We start from the raw sequence: 17695 nt of genomic DNA, 5'->3' as shown, positions 1-17695 counted from the left end.
GGCGTGCTGCCTCCATCCACTACGGCTTTCGGAACCACCCCCGCCTCGGTGCCGCTCTCGGAGCCCGTCCCTCAGCCCTCATGTTGCTGAGGGAGTCCCCGGGCCGCAGGTGGCTGTGAGGTGGGCGAGGCCGCCTGCACCCCGCGGTGGGGCTTCCTAGCGAGGTACCGGGGCCCGAGAGGCAGCCAGAGCTTTCCTCTGGGCTTAACTCCTGACGGCCCACTCTGAACGGCCGAGAAAAGTCCCCCACCCCTGTGGTGGCAGAGCTGGTGTGGGGATGCTGCAGGCCTCGGCTGTCCTCCCTGAAACGCTGGCATGAAAGCAATTGCCATTGCTAAGAAATGAGTTATTCCTCACTGCGGTCTTCTGCCACCTCAAAACCGCTCTGGGCTGATCTGTGGGGAGGCTGAGGTGGCAAAAGGGGCCAGCTTCCCTCTGACAGCCACACCACACCCCTGCACAATCTACCTGGCAGCTGAATTCAGTCCAATAAGGCTGAAAAAGCTGTGTGTAGAATTCGCTGCTGTAATGCAGAGACAGGAGACCTATACTGGATCCGAGATGCAACTGTCTAATCATGGGACGTTGTGTAAAAATCTAATCTATTTTCTCACTTCTTTTGGATTGCTTTATTTTCTGTATTTCGTTCGTGAAACCAGACTAGATAATTTAACGATTTTTGGAGAATGCTTTGGGATGCTGAAAAAGCACACTGCTCTAGTAAAGAAAAACCTCAGTCAGCAATAATCAATTGTAAAAAATTGTGTACTTTTTGATATTTACCTTCTTACATACCTCTCCCGTCTTTGTTGCCTGATTCTTCTTCTTTTTTCACGTCTTCTTCCCAGGAAAGTATGAATATGATCTTCTAGTAATTGGTGGAGGGTCTGGAGGCCTTGCTTGTGCAAAAGAAGGTTTGTACATATAATTAGCAGAACTTTTGCTTTAGCTTAAGTGGTGTTTATGGAAACTACTAGAAGTGTTATGATAACGCTAAAGCTTTTTAAGAAACAGTCCCTGCACATTAATCATTAACTTGGCTCCATGCAGTTAATCTGCAAATTAATCCACTCCCTCAGGTAGGGTGATTTTGTTTGGCTTTCCTATTAACCTTTTAAAAAATATTTATTATTTTGTCATGGGAAAATCTAATAAGCTTTTATTTAATTGTTATTGTAAAATACTCTGAGTGCCACCATGGATACTGTGTTTTTTTTAAATTATACTGTCTTATTTATTTGTTGAAACAACAGTTCCTTCAGGCTTTTTCCAGGAACTGTTCAACTGCTGTAGAGAGCCTTGCCCCTTTGTAACACAGTGTAATGTGTTCAACAACCCAAAAGGTTCTTAAATATCTTATTTGGTGTCAAATAGCATTTTTAGGGGTGGTGGAAGCTGGGGGTTCTGGTCTGGGTTATTAAGTACCTTCTGGAGAATCTGCTGACTCCATAGGCAGCCAGGGTCCCTAGTATGGCATCTTGAGTTAGACAATGTAAACCACCAGCTGTCATCTCCTGTACTCTTAATCTGTACCTGTGCTACTAAAAATGTTTAGGTTTGTGTGTTTCTCCCTGCCCTAAATACCTTGCCTTGCCTTTTTTTTTTTTTTTTTTTTTTTAAAAAAAAGCTGCTCAGTTTGGAAGGAAAGTGGCCGTTTTGGATTATGTGGAACCTTCTCAAAGAGGTATGGAAGAGAAATACTAGGATAATATTTGGACATGTGTGTAAAGCTGTTGCCTAGGTGAGCAGATTGTGTCAGCCAGCAAAGTGGCCAAAGCCATGCTGCCTGTTTTGCTTGTAGTAAAAGTCCTTGGACTTGCTGTACTACTCATTTCCTCCAATGATGTTACAGCTCTGCCTGCTTCCCCTGCACATTAAGGTTGTTAGCAGTGTTTGATGTTACTGGTGTAGTAGACTTTGGACTTAAATTTGTGAGAATATTGTCTCTGTCAAAATGTAATTTGCACTTTCTAAAAAATTATGAATTGCATCATGTTGAGGCTCTTCATATACAATATGTAAAGTAAGTTCTGCAAATGAGCAAATGTGAATGTGTAGTAACTGGTTCTTCAGAGCTCTGAGAAACATTTTGAGATGGTTTGAATTTTAGAAGAAAAATATATAGGGATGGTTTTTATCAAAACAAACTAACATAAGCAGAGTTAGAAACTGATCTGTAGGAGGCAGTAAACTGTATGTTGTTTCAGAACTTTTTAACTAATTCCATGAACAACTTAATTCTCTAAGTAACCTAATTGCTTTAAGTTACACTGACCTGATGCATTTTTTCTTTCTTTTTTTTTTCCAAGGAACCAAATGGGGACTTGGTGGAACTTGTGTGAATGTTGGCTGCATTCCTAAAAAGCTTATGCATCAAGCAGCCCTTTTAGGGAGTGCCCTTAAAGATGCCCAACACTATGGCTGGAATATAGCCCAACCTGTTCATCATACCTGGTAAAGATTATTGCCTGTATTCACTCCTGTGTGCTGCAAATACGTAACAACTTTTCCCAGTTGATATTTATTTAGGGACGGTTAGAGAAGTGTATTTTGCATTAAGCTTTTTAGACTGCCCCTTGTTTAAAACACGAAAGTAGATTTACAGGTTTATCAGGGCAGATATTATGTTGATTTTGACTTGATCATTTACTTTTATAACAAAAACTACTGTAGAACATTCCTAATTTCTAGCAGTTGCCTCTATCTTTGAGTTGCATAATCTGAATTTGTAATGTGATGACTTCATGTTCAGTTTCTTCTTTTGTGATAGGTCTGTGATGGCACAAGCTGTTCAGAATTATGTGAAGTCCTTGAACTGGGGTCACAGAGTGCAACTACAAGACAAGTAAATAAGACTTTGAAGTTCATCTTTCTTCCTGTAGTCAAGGACCTCTTCTTCATCTTGTAGAATTGCTGAATTGCCTTTGGAGTTTCTCCCTAGAGCTAGTATTTAGAATTTGTAGGTCCTTTCTACTCAGGACCGTAAGTGCCCTTGCATGTAAGTGATTACTCCTCCACCCCCGCCCCTTCCTTTTCTGGGAAGCAGTGGTTGAAAGTGACCCTATGTTAAAACGTTCTAACAGCATAGTGATCAGGGAATGCTCTCTTTAATCTGGAGAGGTGTTGCATTAATATGAAGTAGTCAGGGTTTCTCAAGTTAATTTCAAGCTTGTCCACCAAAATATATGCCATGCAAGCCATACAAGCCCACAGATAACACTCTACTAGACCAGCTGAATTTTTTGCTTTCAGTGCAGAAATAGTTCCAAGTTTTTCAGCAGGCAGCTCCTTTTGTAGAGAAATTATTATAATAGAAAATTTAACAAGTACTAGTCTTGTGACTCCTGCTGAGTCACTTTTGTATGCTTTCAAATGAGCATTGTATTAGTAATGTTATAGATAGCAATACTAATGCTATGGCTAGTGGAAAATGTATCGTTTGAAGAGGTCAATAATCTGATCCCAAAGCATGTTACTAGGTTAGGTGCTCTGCTGCATAGGGGAGTTAACCGTGACACAAGAATTAAGTGACTTAAATTTTGTGACAGAGCTGCAAACAATCCTATGAAAAGAGATGCTTTCTTCCTTTTACTTTTCTATGCCTATTTGATATCCTTTTTAGCACTTTGGATATGGAAAAAGTACCTGATTCTGTTTCATTCCTATTCTTCATTAAGTGTGCATTTATGTTGCTGTTTTCTTCTAAACAGGAAGGTGAAATATTTCAACATGAAAGGGAGTTTTTCTGATCCACATACAATCCGTGGTTTAACAAAAGCAGGTAAAGAGGTGAGCTGCTGTGCTGATTTCTGCAGTATCATTCACTTCAAATGTTTCAGGTCTTCATGTGCAGGTTTCCAGGTCAACTGTGAGCTAGGTTGTACTTCTGCAAATTGCTTTAGGTATTCACTGTTGTTTCGGTGAGGGGAATTTGCATTTTCCACCTCGAGAAGATGTTTATGAACTTGACTGTTGCCTACTGAGTCCCTGGCCTCTAACCTGTCAGATGCCATTACTTTTTCTTTGCAGATTTAAACATTGAGAGAAAAGATTTTTTTTTATTTTTTTTTTTTTTGGTGAGAGTCATGCTGTTAACAGATGATAGATGTTTACAGAGATGTAAAGAGGACCAACATCTCCTTCTTGCTCTGGGCATTGGATCAATCTGAGATGTTTTCCTCCTTCAGATGAGTTGTAAGGGTGCTTAGCTTTCTAATACAAAATTCTTTGTGGGAGGCAATTACATGGAATGCACAACTTCAAGCAACTGGATCACGTAACAGAATGGTTGCCATGTCTGCATATTTAGCAAGAGACTGAACGTGCATTTTTAACACCTTTTTGAGGATAACTATGTAATGTTACTGGTGAATATTAGCTTGAGAGAGCAGAAGTTCTGGAGTGGGGATGCCCAGCATTTTCTAAAAACATGCCACTTTTGAGGTAGTTTAACTCCAGACCTTAGAGACAGAATTCATTTGCCATGAGCTGTGTGTTTTGTCATAAGCAAAAACTGATTTTAAAAAGCTGACATTTGTGCACAGCTAGTGCTTCCAAGTAGTCATCAGAATCTTGTCCAGTGTAGGAACAATTGTAAACTAAATATCAAAACAAAAACTGATCAGGAATATGTAGGAGAAACTCCTGCAAGTATTAGTTTATTTTACCCCATCTGTTTTTTAATATATTGTTAATTATTATGTCATATAAGTAGCAGATGGTAGTGCCAGCTTTCTCATTTATCACTCATTTCTACATAGATAAAATTGAAAGACAGATAAAAGGATTTCAAATGCTTGATTTTGTATTTTTGTTTGTAGACTATTGTAACTGCAGAAAATATTGTCATTGCTACTGGAGGAAGACCAAAATATCCTACGCATGTAAGTTACACTTGCCATCTGATGACTCTGATGGCTTTACTGGTTTTGTTGCAGAAAATAATGAATGTCTGGAGGATGAAAAATGCAAATATAAAGTAACACATGAGAGATTTTTGTACTTGGGTGAAAATTTATCTTTTATATAAAGTACAGGCTTTTCAGAAAAACATTTCCACAGAAAAAAAATTTGCATCAATTTAGTATGTTGATGTTGCTTAGAGCTGTAGGATACTTCAGGTTGAAAGGGATCTTTAGAGGTCATCTAGGTCAACCTCCTGCTCAAAGAGGTTGGTATCAGCTATTGAGTGAGCTGTGAGGTCAGATCATGTTGCTTAGGGCTTTTTGCAGTCAAGTTTTGAAAATCTCCAAAGACAAATACTGGATAACATATCTGGGCAACCTCAGATACATTCACCTTGGTCTACTGGCTATACTTCACCTAATACAGCCCAAGCTGCTATTAGCTTTCTGTGCTGCCGGGACTTGCATTTTAGATTTAAGATCTTACCTGTGTGTTCATAGATTACAGGTGCACTAGAGTATGGAATCACGAGTGATGATCTGTTCTGGTTAAAAGAATCTCCTGGGAAAACGTAAGTTCCTTACCATGGCTCTAATAGGTGCTGGCATTCATACTTTATGGCAAGGAGAAAAATATTCAAAATTGCCTTTTATACACCAGTTTTTCTGTCCTTCTGTTTTCCTTCTGACAATTTATTTTGCCTTTTGTCAGCATCACACTACCAACCTTCATTAGTAACAGATTTCCCCCTCTCCTCCCCCTTATGAAATTCCCTTCTGAAATTTAAATATGAATTTTCACCGTCTTGGGCTGACTTGTTTCCTGTAGCAATTATACACGGCAGTCACAAGAGGGCAGCATAAACTTACACGAAGGCTGTACTGTCCCTGTTTGTTAGGCACGTATGTGAAATTTCTCTTCAATTAGGAAAGAAACTCCAACATAATTTTATGTACACTTAAGCGGTGGCAGTTCCGATAACAAAAGAAAATATGAGTAGATAATTGGGTTATTTCAGCCTTTTCTTTTGCTTTGGGAACTATTGTTTAACTGACATACTAAAAAATTGTTTTTAATGGAAACACTAAAATGCCATAGTCTGTTTTTTACAGCACATAGGGCAGTAAGATTCTAAGTCAACATTGCACTACAGAGCAATTTACTGATGCAAGTAATTGTGATAGGAAATGCACATTTTCTAGCATGGAAGTCAGATAATACTATTTTTTTTCTTTTCTCTGTTGAGCAATTCAAGAAAAAGCAATGTATCCATAAGAAAAAGAGACTTGAAACTATAATACTGGTGTTTTGAAAGAAAACAGAGATGCCATTCATGGCTGTGACTTTCCAATACAAAAAAATGCACTGTGTTAAGCTAAACATCAAATAGATAAACAAGGCTCCTTGGTACAGTTTAAAAAGAGAAGGAAATTTGCTGTTGTTTGCAGTATATCAGTCACCTCTTGAATTTTGAGAGCATGATTTATGGGAGGAAATTTTTTTTTTAAAAAAAAGAAACCTAAAACATCAAAACCTCACACAAAAACTAAACATAAGATTTATCCCTGTAAGATGTTTCTGTGAAAATGTGGCTTTTGTCCAGTTGCTGCTAATGCAAGTTGTAACAGTGTAATGTGGGAGTCTAGTGTTTATATGTTGCATTCCTGAGATTTAGTCAAAATAAGCCTGCAGGGGCTACAGTAGCATTTCTGTGCTTTATCAGGCTGTGTCCTAGCAAATGAAGGAGGGAGTTGTTAAAGGTTTGTTTCTGTCAGATTTGTTTCTGTTATAAATATTCCCAAGGTTCAGTTTAACACCTTTTGGTTTTAGTCTGAGCTGTGTTGTACTTATTCTTTCTTTTCTCCCTCTCCAAATGTACATATCTCAGCTACAAATTACATGCCTGGGGGTTATAGAACTGTCAGTCCTGCAGTTATTCATATTAAAAAATGAATTAGTGCCAGCTGGCATGTATTTTTCATCTAATGAAAAAGAAGAGCAAACATATGCCCAAATTACAGATATTTTTATTCTATTCCCTGTGAATCTCCAGTAGATATTTCTTTGTGTGCCGCATGTGGCTTTTTGCAGCACTTCCCAGGAGCTACATACTAAAAGAGGGGGTGATCATCCATTCACAGATGAATCAGATGCTCTAGTGCTGGAAAAATGTATTTCCCACTGTGTTAAATTGTTTGCCAAACACAAAACCCACACTAGCAGATTTTAATCTCTATAGCTCAACCTGTTCTTTGTACACCTTCAGAAGTTATATGTTTTTATTATAGGATAGATAGATGTTATCTAGGGTCTTTTGTGAGAAAAACATGTGTTGTACTGACTCTGCAGTCCCTGGGGCTTACAGAGCAGCAGTCCCCCTGCCCGCACTTTTCAGAAGTTTAAAAGCGTCTCTGTTAGAACAAGGAGATGGTGCAGATTGGTTTAGGGTAAAGTATAGCCCACAAGCCAGGGTTTCACCTACTATTTTGTTCTGCTCTCTTAGCATGTGATGGAACTTTCAAAGTATTGGTCTTGTTTCTCTCTTGCAGTATTGTGGAAGAATAACTTTTCTAGGGATATGTAGCTAGTCAGTGGCTGGGCCAAAAAGATAAGCCAAATCTGCTGTCTGCAGAGTGTAGCTAGTCAGTGGCTGGGCCAAAAAGAGAAGCCAAATCTGCTGTCTGGAGACCTCCATCATGTCTTTAACGTTTGCTTTTAGTTGCCATACATGTTCAAAGTATAAAATATTTTAATCTTCTAAGGTTCTTGATGTCCATCTATGAAACACGTTTCTGTCTTTGCAAGCGTGTATACCAGTAGTTTTCCTGGTAACAGGGTGCAGGGAGGATCATTGCTTTGTAAATTTTAGTTAAAATTGATGAATGATACCTCCTAATAGAGAGACTGCAATGCATACACCACTTTGTGTTAGCCTTCATTTTCTGTATGTTTTTCCATGGATTTAAGGGTTTATGTTTATTTTGTGAAGCACTATACTAGTGTACGCTATTTCGACCAGGAATCAAGCAAAGTGTGGGATGTGTAGGCCATGGTTAATATTTTAAATGTCTTCCTTCATGTGATCTAGCTACTTGGAATTTTCACCTATTCGGAGCATGTTTTGTCAAAATAGTTTTGTGTTGTTGCTTAGAGTTTTTGAATTAATGGAGGCACATCTTACAGTGTTGTCTTTGTTGGAGTTGACAAGCCATGCTCTTTCTTCCCATCTAACAGCATCAGATCCACTCCTTAAACATGTAACTTGTATTTATATATACTTCAGAAAATAATCTTTTGTTTGTGCAGAAATATGCCCAAGCTTTATTCTTTCTTTCTTTTTGTGTAACAGGTTGGTTGTTGGAGCCAGCTGTATCCTTTGAAAAAGCTGTGATGGTTTATGATTATAAGCAGCATAGCTGTCTTTCCCATGAAAGCTCAGTTTTCAGAATTCCTTTGCTCAGGCCCTGTAGTTGAGTTGGTAATAGAATAGTAATAGTTTCTATGCAGTAACATCATGGGAATTAAGGTCATCTGAGGATAAATTCTCAGGATCTTAAAACCAATGTTATCTATGAGGAAAATATTTTAAGGTTTTAAGGTATTTCTTTAACTGATGCTTCACCAGATGTTTCGCTTGAGTGTGCTGGTTTTCTAACAGGCATTGGATTGGACACTACGGTCATGATGAGAAGTATCCCACTTCGTGGGTTTGATCAGGTGAATATGGAATATCTTACATCTCCTTATATATCAAATATATTAAAACGTATGTTTAATTATTTGTGTCTCCCGAAGAAAAAGTGTTGTTGGCTTCTCCAAACATTTACAAAGTATGTGCTTTCCGAAGAGAAACTAATTATTAGCTCTTTTTTGCCTATCATATCTCTTGATACTGTACTCAGAAAAGTGAATCTTTTTTTTTTTTTCCCCTCCTGTTTAACTGAAAACAAGATTGAAAAGGTTGGGAAGCAGAGGAGAGATTTATGCCACTACTAAAAACATTAGGCAATCTCTTTAAAATAGTCCTGAATTTCTAGGAGTTACAGAAAATGAATTTTAAAATAAATTATTGGACTTAACATGAAGTAGTTCAATGTGGAGTTCATTATGATTAATATAAATAAGTCACTAAGATGAAAGTTTGTAATGACATAGGAACTGGAAATCTTGACCTTACCACTTTCAAAACGGTGGCAGTTACAACTAGGTAAAAAAAATATATATAGTGATTTCAGTGGAATTATCAACCCTAAGCTGGAGAAAATTAAAAGCAAAAACTTTCATGCAGGGAAATTTAAAGAAAAAAACCAACTGTGTTTCAAAATTGGGAAAGATTTTGAGGAGTTTTATTTAAAAGTATAAGTGGTCATGATTGTGCTGACAAAACAGAAAACAGTTTTGGCCAGAAACCCATCCCTGTATAAAGAGAATAAAAGCGTTAGAAATAACAACGAGAAAAGCCAAAAACAACATAAAGAAAAAGCTTTATATAAGATTTCTGTAAAAAGTATAACTGCTTAAGGAAGCAACAGAAGGTAGTATAGCAGGTTTAGGTTAAAGATGAGATGAGCATTACTTGGATGTGAGTTTGTAGCCTCTGTTCTACAGGTTAGATGGTCTCTTTGATGGCCTGATAGTCCTTTCAGTCCCTAGATCTTTAGGGAGAGTGTGTAAAAGGTGATTGTGAATCTTCTGTCCCCACAAGATTTGATGCTAACAGTACTTTGAAGGAAACGTTTCTGCAGTGTTCTTAAAATAATGAGAGTTCTGAGTTTTCATTTACATGTGCAGTGAACTTTTTCTTTGATGTTTCCAACAGATTTTTTTTCTCAGGCAAATAACTTTGGAAAATGTTAGCCTCAAGAATGAAGACTGTGTCATGTTAATCACTTGAAAATAGTGAATGGGAATGAATGGACATTAGCTTAATAATTCCTGTTATAATGAATTGGGATTTTTTTTTTTTTAATGCTTAGTTGCAATAGTGCAAAACATTTACAAGCCAAAGCTGATGAAAGAGTGATAGAGCTATGGGCTTGTTTTTAAGAACTTCTTTGCATACACAGGGTGTAGGAAAATTATTTTCTTGTGTAATAGCACAGTTTTTGAGGAGGAAGTATTGCTGTTAGAAGCAGCAGTGACAAGTACCACTGCAGGTAATGACAGCTCCTGGTTGCATGCCAGCCACTCCCACTTTGAAATGGCTTCCTTAAAACTTGTGGTAAGCGTACCAGAGTTTGCAAAGCATTGTATAAGAATGTTTCTTGGGATTTGAGCTCATCATTGAAGACATCTACACCTGTAACAGCATGAGATCTGAACAAGCATGGAATAGTGTTCAGAGTGTGTGTGTGGCACTTCGTAAAACACTTACAGTAAGGCTTTCTGTGAGAATTTCATCCTTTGTAGGCAGGAAGAGCACAATGGATATTTCAAAGTTAGGAAAGTATTAATAGACGTAAAATAATTATGTTCAGTCTGTAGCCACATTAAGGCTGGTGGAAACTGGTTAGTGAGCTATCATGTTTCTGAAGACATATAAACCTGCTGTTGCCTTCATATTAGTTAATATCAACTTTGAAAATAAAGTATTGTAAGCCAAGAGCTTGCATGTAGTTGTTCTGTGTGGGTGATTTTGTGAGAATATCCTTTAAGTAATAAACATATTCTTTGACAAAGTGCAACTACAATTACTGCAGTCAAGAGCAATGACATCTTTGGATAAACCTGTCAATGCGACACTTTACTACCTGACTGTGGTGTGGCATTATTTCAAACAGGCTCTTAGGACAAAAGCATTATTTCCTTTTTGTAGCAGAACTTTCAAGGAAACCTTAGTGATTCATAGTCATTGCAGAGAAATGGCAGGTGTCATGGCAAAGGGGAATATTTTTCTTCCTTAGTTTTATGAAAGTATTTAATTCTCATCAAGCTGCCAGAAAATGGTAATTATGGAAATATTAAATTGAATATGCTCTAGATGCTATTTTTGCATACGCAACAAATTATTTAAAATCAGCTGTTTTATTCATATACTATTTTACTTTTTTAAAAATAATTTGGGTATTCAGATGCAGATGCCTCCTGGAATGGAGTTGCAGGTCATAGTGGCTCAATAAATTATCATGTGTTGATAATGCATAGTAACTAAGTGACAAAGAAAGTTTGAAATGCACAGTGTATTTATTGGATTTTCAGGGAGACAGCTGAAGGAAGGCTTTACATTAAAAAGGTCATATATCTAAGAATACACAATTTTTTTTCACCCTACTCAACAGCAAATGGCAACTTTAGTAACTGACTACATGGAGTCTTATGGAACAAAATTTTTGAAGAGATGTTTCCCAACCAAAGTTGAAAAATTGGAGAGCAACAGATTGCAAGTCACCTGGAAAAACACTGACCTGGGTACAGAAGAAACCGAATCCTTTGATACAGTGATGTGGGCAGTAGGTAAACCTGATTATCTTAACTTTTTTTTGCTGTGCTTTCCATTCTGAAAATGAAGTCCCCTCATTACATATGGCCAAACAGCCCCTCCCCTTTTTAAATATTAAATATTTTGTGACCTAAACATTGATAGTTTTAAATTTTTTTTCTTGCATGCCTGACTTGTTCACTTACAGTCTAAAAACACATGAAAATTACAGTGAGTGGAAGAAATATGTGGTAACTACTTTTGCATGAGCTGCAATAAATGAGAGACCATTTAGCCTTCCTCACATGTACTAGACAGTGAGAGCCTGAATTCCAGCAACCTCTGTGGTGCAGGTAGTGTTACTCTCGAGTTACTCATGAAGCTATTCACTACAAGTTCCTATTTATCCTGTTCAAGAGGCTACTATTTCTCTCAATAATTTTTCTAGACTGTGCTGCTTGTTACTGCAGCCATCATCCACTTCGGAAAAAGAGAAGTAATTGTTCCTAAAAATCCAGGTTCATCGCAGGGAACCTTGGAACTTTAGAGCTTTTTGATATCTGTTTAGGAACTTTCCTATATCTCAGACCCCTCAGAACTGATGTATGATGCCTAAGTTAGAGTAAATCAGTTTAAAAGAATTTTGTGACAAATGGTTATGAGCATAATCACCGGAAATGGGAATTAAATCTGGTTTTTTCCTCCTGTGAGTCAAATGCTACTTCTTGTAAGGATTAACACACTAAATGATGTATGGTACAAGGCTCCAGCCCACAGGAACAAAAATACTCTTTCTGTGTTGCCTCCCCAAGCTGCTCATTTGTTACTGTTATGAGCTGGCCCTCAGTTCCCATGTTGGTTCCGATGGACTGCAAGCCCTCCAGCGTAGGAGACCTCTTGTCTTCTGTGCTTATAAAGCATTGTGAATACCTGGAATTCTAGATAAATAAGGGATGGCTAAAGGCAGTAGTGATATTTGGCAAGCAGATATCTGGCGAACAAAATAAATAGGCTTAAATTTACTGCCCAAGAAATCTGTTTTGATGCAGAACAACGATCAGTTTTACTAGCAGCTTTAACTACTTCATTTTTATGCTATTCTTTCTATCTGACACTGCTGTTTTAGAGTTGTGGGGAAGCATTACTCTTTCAGTTGTTGGTAACAGTTAAACTCTTGTTGTCATAGAATAGATCCATTACAGGAAACAGGAACAGATCATTTACAGCATTCTGTATTTTGCCCAGTGGACTAAATCTGTTGTCCTGTTGCTTTCCCCTGGTTAAGTCAGCTTTATATCTGCCTAATACCCCAAACAGAGAGAAGGTTGTGTGTTGTGACAAACATTTTTTTGCTTACTGTGATTACTGTTCTCTTAGAAGTGCAATGGACTTCTGTAAATTGTGGGAACAGTCTATAGTAATGGATTATGCTCACCAGAACCAATTAAAGACACTAGTGCTTGCCAACAGCAAAAAAGGTCATGCTATCTGGAGATGTGACAATCCTGAAAACTGTAGAATAATATTCGTGAAGTGAGATGAAAATGTTTCCAAAAACTGGGCTTATTAATGCCATTATTGATTTTTCTCAAGCTTTCTGGTAAAAGTACACTGAGGTGGAGTCTCACCTGTGAACTGTCAAGACAATTTGTTTACTTTCATCAAAGATGGAAAAAAGATATAATAAATTGAAATAATACCAAGAAAATCTTGGGTTAGTGTTAATTATAATGGAATAAGGTTGCAGGATATACTATGGCAACTCAGTTGTAATGTGACTCCACTCACTATTTTGATACGGAGGAACTATGTGTATTATAATTTTTGTCACAGATTTGACTTACAATCCATATTTAGAAACCACAAAATGAACAGTTTGAGGGTTTGGGGTTTTTGTGTTGGCTTTTTTTTAGTGTTCAAATTGGCACTCCACCCTTAAGGATTAAACACATTAATAGTTAAAGCTGGTTAATTGATGTGCAGTCGGTATGATTCATTGTTTTGCTCTGTATCAACACACCCACACCAGGTGTCTCAGATAATAGGCTGGGAAACTTGGTAGTGTTGAGGATTTCCTGTCTGCAGATGTGCCAGTTACAATACTGATTGAAGAGAGTCAGCTTGTAGAGTTAGTTAAAAAGCAGTCACTATTGTTAACTAATTGTAGCCTGAATTATAATAGATATTGCCTTAATTTATGTGAGCACGTCATGGAATTTTAGTAGGATTTTATGAATAATGTTAAACGTATTTACTGACAGTGGGACGTAGTTTGAGTTTGGTAGGCTGCAGTATTATCTCTTAATGTAGGCCCTTTGAAAAAAAAATTATATAGTGTTTATGTGAAGAGTTTTGTTTATCTTTTGGAATGTATAATTTTCTGCTTGTATGGTTAAGCCAATAAAAGCTAACACAATGCTATCTTTGCTTTTCTAGCAGCTTTTTTGAAACAGTCAAAATATTTGAGGGGGGGGGGATCTTATTTTGATACCTTTTAGTGTAATTTAAGGGTTTCGCTCCTCTTATAGGTAACTGTTATGGGTCTGTGTTACCTTGCAGAGTGACTATACTGTTATATTCCAGCTCAGTGAAACAGCTCTTTCTTGACTTTTTTTTGATTCTGCCTGTCTAGTCCTATAATGTCATTCTGTCTTTTACTGGTGGTCTGTCTTCTGCTTTTGTGAGAATTCTCCTGAAATTATAAGCTGTTGAGATTTTTTTGTTGTTGTTGTTCAATATGGAACCAATAAACTTCTGATACTGTATAGTATTTCCCCTGCCCTTAAGGACACAAAAAAAATTATGTGTTAGTTGCCTGATATACCTGTGCTACAAAGTAATGGTAAATGTGTGCATGTACAGATTGAACATAGGGTCTCCATCCAAAGCAAAGGGCAGAGATAGACACCTTTATAAACAGATAAACTGCTGAGCTGCAGGGCAAAGTTGCAGGAGATCAAGCTTTGTAGAGTGGGTTTGTTTCAGCTACTGGAAGACTAAACCCTGTGGTTTGAATGCTGCAATTACAACAAAGCTAATATATAAAAGGAATTGTTGAGTAGTGTTTCCATTTGAATTTTCTATTTGAATTTGCAATAGATGGCAAAAATCACTGCTGTAACTGGAATCTGATTATTCACAAAGCCCTTAGAAAAGATACTGAGTTACTACGTATCTAATAAGGTCTTACTGTGTAGAGGAGCAACACTGAATTAAACTAAGCAGGTATTTACAAAATATCCTGGAATTAGTTTGACAGAGAAAGTGGGTAGTGTACTAGTAAATTTTTAACACCAAGAGCAACAACCAGCAGCAGATTTTAAGTTTAGTTTTGTAAAAAAAGTTTTCTCCCTGATAAGAGCAATGGAACAACCATTCCTAAGTTCCTTTGCATTCATAAGCTTAGAGGAAAGCCCCCGTCTCTTTGAAATAATATTATCTTTGCTATGAAAAGGAATTATAACTTTAGCTCAGTGTAAAGCTGAACAGGCATCAGGTGTTGCACATCATATGCTATCAAGCGTATTGTCCTTTGTGTCAGACTGGATGCTTGGCAGATTTATTTTGTAGTGCAGTAAAATAAGATCCTTGATGTTCAATATCAAGAAAGGGTTAAGTACATAATATTTTGTTATATAGCAGTTTTCTTCAAGTCTTACAACCAAATCAGTTTGGATTAACTAAGAGAATAGAAATTTTGTTTGGTGATTTTCTTTGAAAAGTCTCATGTGGTGAAATATTGCTGTGATTCCCTGTGACCATATCTCTGACAGCCCCTATAGAAAAGGGCTTTAGATTCGTCTTTGCAAGCAAAATGTTGCCATCCAGTTTTTAACCTTTGAACTATATAGTGAAATAATGCACCTTGGTTGATCTCAGAAAACTGTTGGTGCTAATGTGATGTAGTTTGCTGAGGCTCTGGGTCTTTGTTCTGAACTTCCCATGTCTCTTTCTCATTAATTTTAATTCATTACTGCCTTGGTAAGATGTGGTTTCTGCAGTCCTAATGAAAATTGTCACTCCCATTACATCAGCCTGTGCTTTCAGGTTTTTTTCCCAATATCTAGGTTTAATGGTATTGAGTCAGACTTTATTCAACAGGGCTATATTTAATGTGCAAGTAATTTGTTTGCATTGAAAGAGGTCTGGATGGTACTTTTTCCTTCTTTTGTTTAACCCACCCATAAACTTTGAGTGTAACTCTTCTTTTATGCTACTTGTTTTACCAGCTTGTAACTACAAAAATCACTTCTTCATGTTGAGGAAAAGTTAGATGCTCGGCTATGCCTCTAGTCTATATGTGAGAGAACGTTTTGGATTCAGAACTATAAGGTGCTCTTTTGCATCGTGGTGTAAATAAATTAAAAAATGGTGGAAAATGCTCCAACATAATTTCATTAAACCAGTGTAATTACTGTGATATTTTCTACAGAATACAGGTTCTGTTCACCCATAAGCATCTAGGAGATGGAAGCCAATGACCTCACTTGTGAATGGTGGTTGGATACTGGTTTTTGGGACTGCAGAGCCATCTTTTAAGGGTGTACAAAACCTTTGATGAAAGCAAGCTTAGTGTGGGAGAATTAATGTAAAGGTAACTGTAGCTTTCTTCTCAGAAAATGTTTCCAGCCCACTTTACCTTGTTCAGAACCTTGAGAACAAATAGAATGGTTAGAAGTCTGTTCCATGCTGTAAGGTTTTCCTTTGGTTGCATGTCACTTGGAGTTGGTTTTTTTTGTTGTTGTTTGGGTAGGATCAAAGCCACATGTCTCCAGACACAAGTAATTTCAGATGTACAGCAGGTGCTGATGCCCAGGTGTTTACTGATTGCACCATGGCTACCCCAAGCTTTCTGCTGAGAGGACTCCTCTGTCTAATAAGTATTACTAGTCAATGCTACAAGAAATAGTACAGCTTAGTAGACTTGGCAAAGAACCAGTTACTGCACTGACTAAAGGTCATATTTTTTTCAAATTGTGGCAGGCATGCTGAAAGTTTATCAGTAATGAATGAGATGTTCAAGACATCCTTGTAAAATGGCTGCGTGCTGCTATCAATGTGGTAAGGGTTCTGAGCTTTTTTAGCCTGGGTTAATCTTACTGTAGTCAATATTTTCCTGTAATCTGAACATTAGTTACACTGAATTGGTCTTTATTAGTCATTATCAGCTGGCTATGTTTTAGTGAACACCTTGTGGGTTTTGAGGAGGGATTTGAAGGAGGAAAGGTCTTGAAACTGATTTGGGGAGTGTGTCAGGCACCCAGAACAAGATGAGAGAACAACACTGGGAACACAGAGGAGATTTTGATTAAAGTCAAACTGACTTTGGATTGGGTAAAATTATAAAGTGATGTGTCAAAATGCCAATGTATAGGGATGAAGTGGAGAAGACTATTAGGCTTAAGTTTTGTGCCAGAAGAACCATCCTGTCACCCTGCAGTATCCTCACAGTGGCCTTCTGTAGTATCATGCCTGATAATAAAATGCTTTGTTGACTCTACTCTGTATTTTTCAAATGCTGGGGGCCAAACAGACATTCCAGCTTCTGTGATTAAGAAACTGCAGAAGACCTATTATAAAATTCTGCTCTCAGCTGCACCTTTATCACCCTGAGAAATCTTACTGTATTCAGGAGTGTGCTATCACTCATTTACTGCTGCTACTTACTTGATTATGCCTATTCCTATGGTTTCTTCTCAGTTTAGCTGCTTCAGTCTCCACTGTTGAAGGTCCTGCACCTGAAGGTCACAGCAGCCTGATATTGCCCTCATCTTACTCTGTGTGCAAATGTGATTACCAGAGCCCTTCAGCAGGTGATGGGACAGAAATGCCGTATCACAATGTGACCAGCCTGGTACATGTCTGAGATGGGTGCTTAAGCAAAGCAGTCTCATGTCACTCTGTAACTAAGCTGGTTGGCAGCCCCCTTAGGAAGCCATGTAGTTAGATTTTACAAAAACAGATCAAAAATCTGTTTTTTCTTTTAAAGTTAAACGCCAGTGTGGTAACTGTATGGGTCTATTAAAGATGAGGTTATGATGTAGTATTAAAAGTGGAGGAGTCAGGTAACCTTTTTAAGGGTCAGATTTGAATTGACACCTTCCTTCTAGATGTCTGGCATAATATCTTGCTGTTTTGAATAAAAGCTAAATCCAGTCTTGTGTCTTATACAATAATAAATTCCTTGTTCTGTGGCAGTTTCAGGGCAGTGGACATCTTTCAAGCTAAAAGCACATGTGCTGGCATTTAGTGGGGGGAGAAGGGGGGCTATCTCTGGGTTGTGTACCTGGTAGGATCTGGTGTGGTTTTGTATTGCCCTCTGGATCTTAGAAATAAGCTGTAAACACATGCTTTCTTGAAGCTGTAAATGTA

The 17695-nt window shown here is 37.7% G+C and overlaps 1 protein-coding gene across 1 annotated transcript in view; it reads left to right on the top strand.

Annotated features, from left to right (window-relative positions):
* Positions 1-848: 848 nt before the first annotated feature.
* Positions 849-17695, top strand: part of TXNRD2 (thioredoxin reductase 2) — a gene marked incomplete at its 5' end in the record, with an annotated part of 29993 nt that continues 13146 nt past the window's right edge. Inside the window, 10 exons of the mRNA XM_010076951.1 lie at positions 849-914; positions 1628-1684; positions 2310-2454; positions 2771-2845; positions 3711-3789; positions 4821-4883; positions 5406-5476; positions 8255-8274; positions 8531-8622; positions 11184-11358. Coding sequence (XP_010075253.1) covers positions 849-914; positions 1628-1684; positions 2310-2454; positions 2771-2845; positions 3711-3789; positions 4821-4883; positions 5406-5476; positions 8255-8274; positions 8531-8622; positions 11184-11358 — 843 coding nt within the window. The remainder of the gene's footprint in view (positions 915-1627; positions 1685-2309; positions 2455-2770; positions 2846-3710; positions 3790-4820; positions 4884-5405; positions 5477-8254; positions 8275-8530; positions 8623-11183; positions 11359-17695) is intronic.

The sequence above is a fragment of the Pterocles gutturalis genome, unplaced genomic scaffold (genome assembly GCF_000699245.1).
Source record: "Pterocles gutturalis isolate BGI_N339 unplaced genomic scaffold, ASM69924v1 scaffold10883, whole genome shotgun sequence".
NCBI classification, from domain to species: Eukaryota; Metazoa; Chordata; class Aves; order Pterocliformes; family Pteroclidae; genus Pterocles; species Pterocles gutturalis.
The sequence above is the reverse complement of the archived record's forward strand: the minus strand, read 5'-3'. Positions and strand labels throughout refer to the sequence as shown.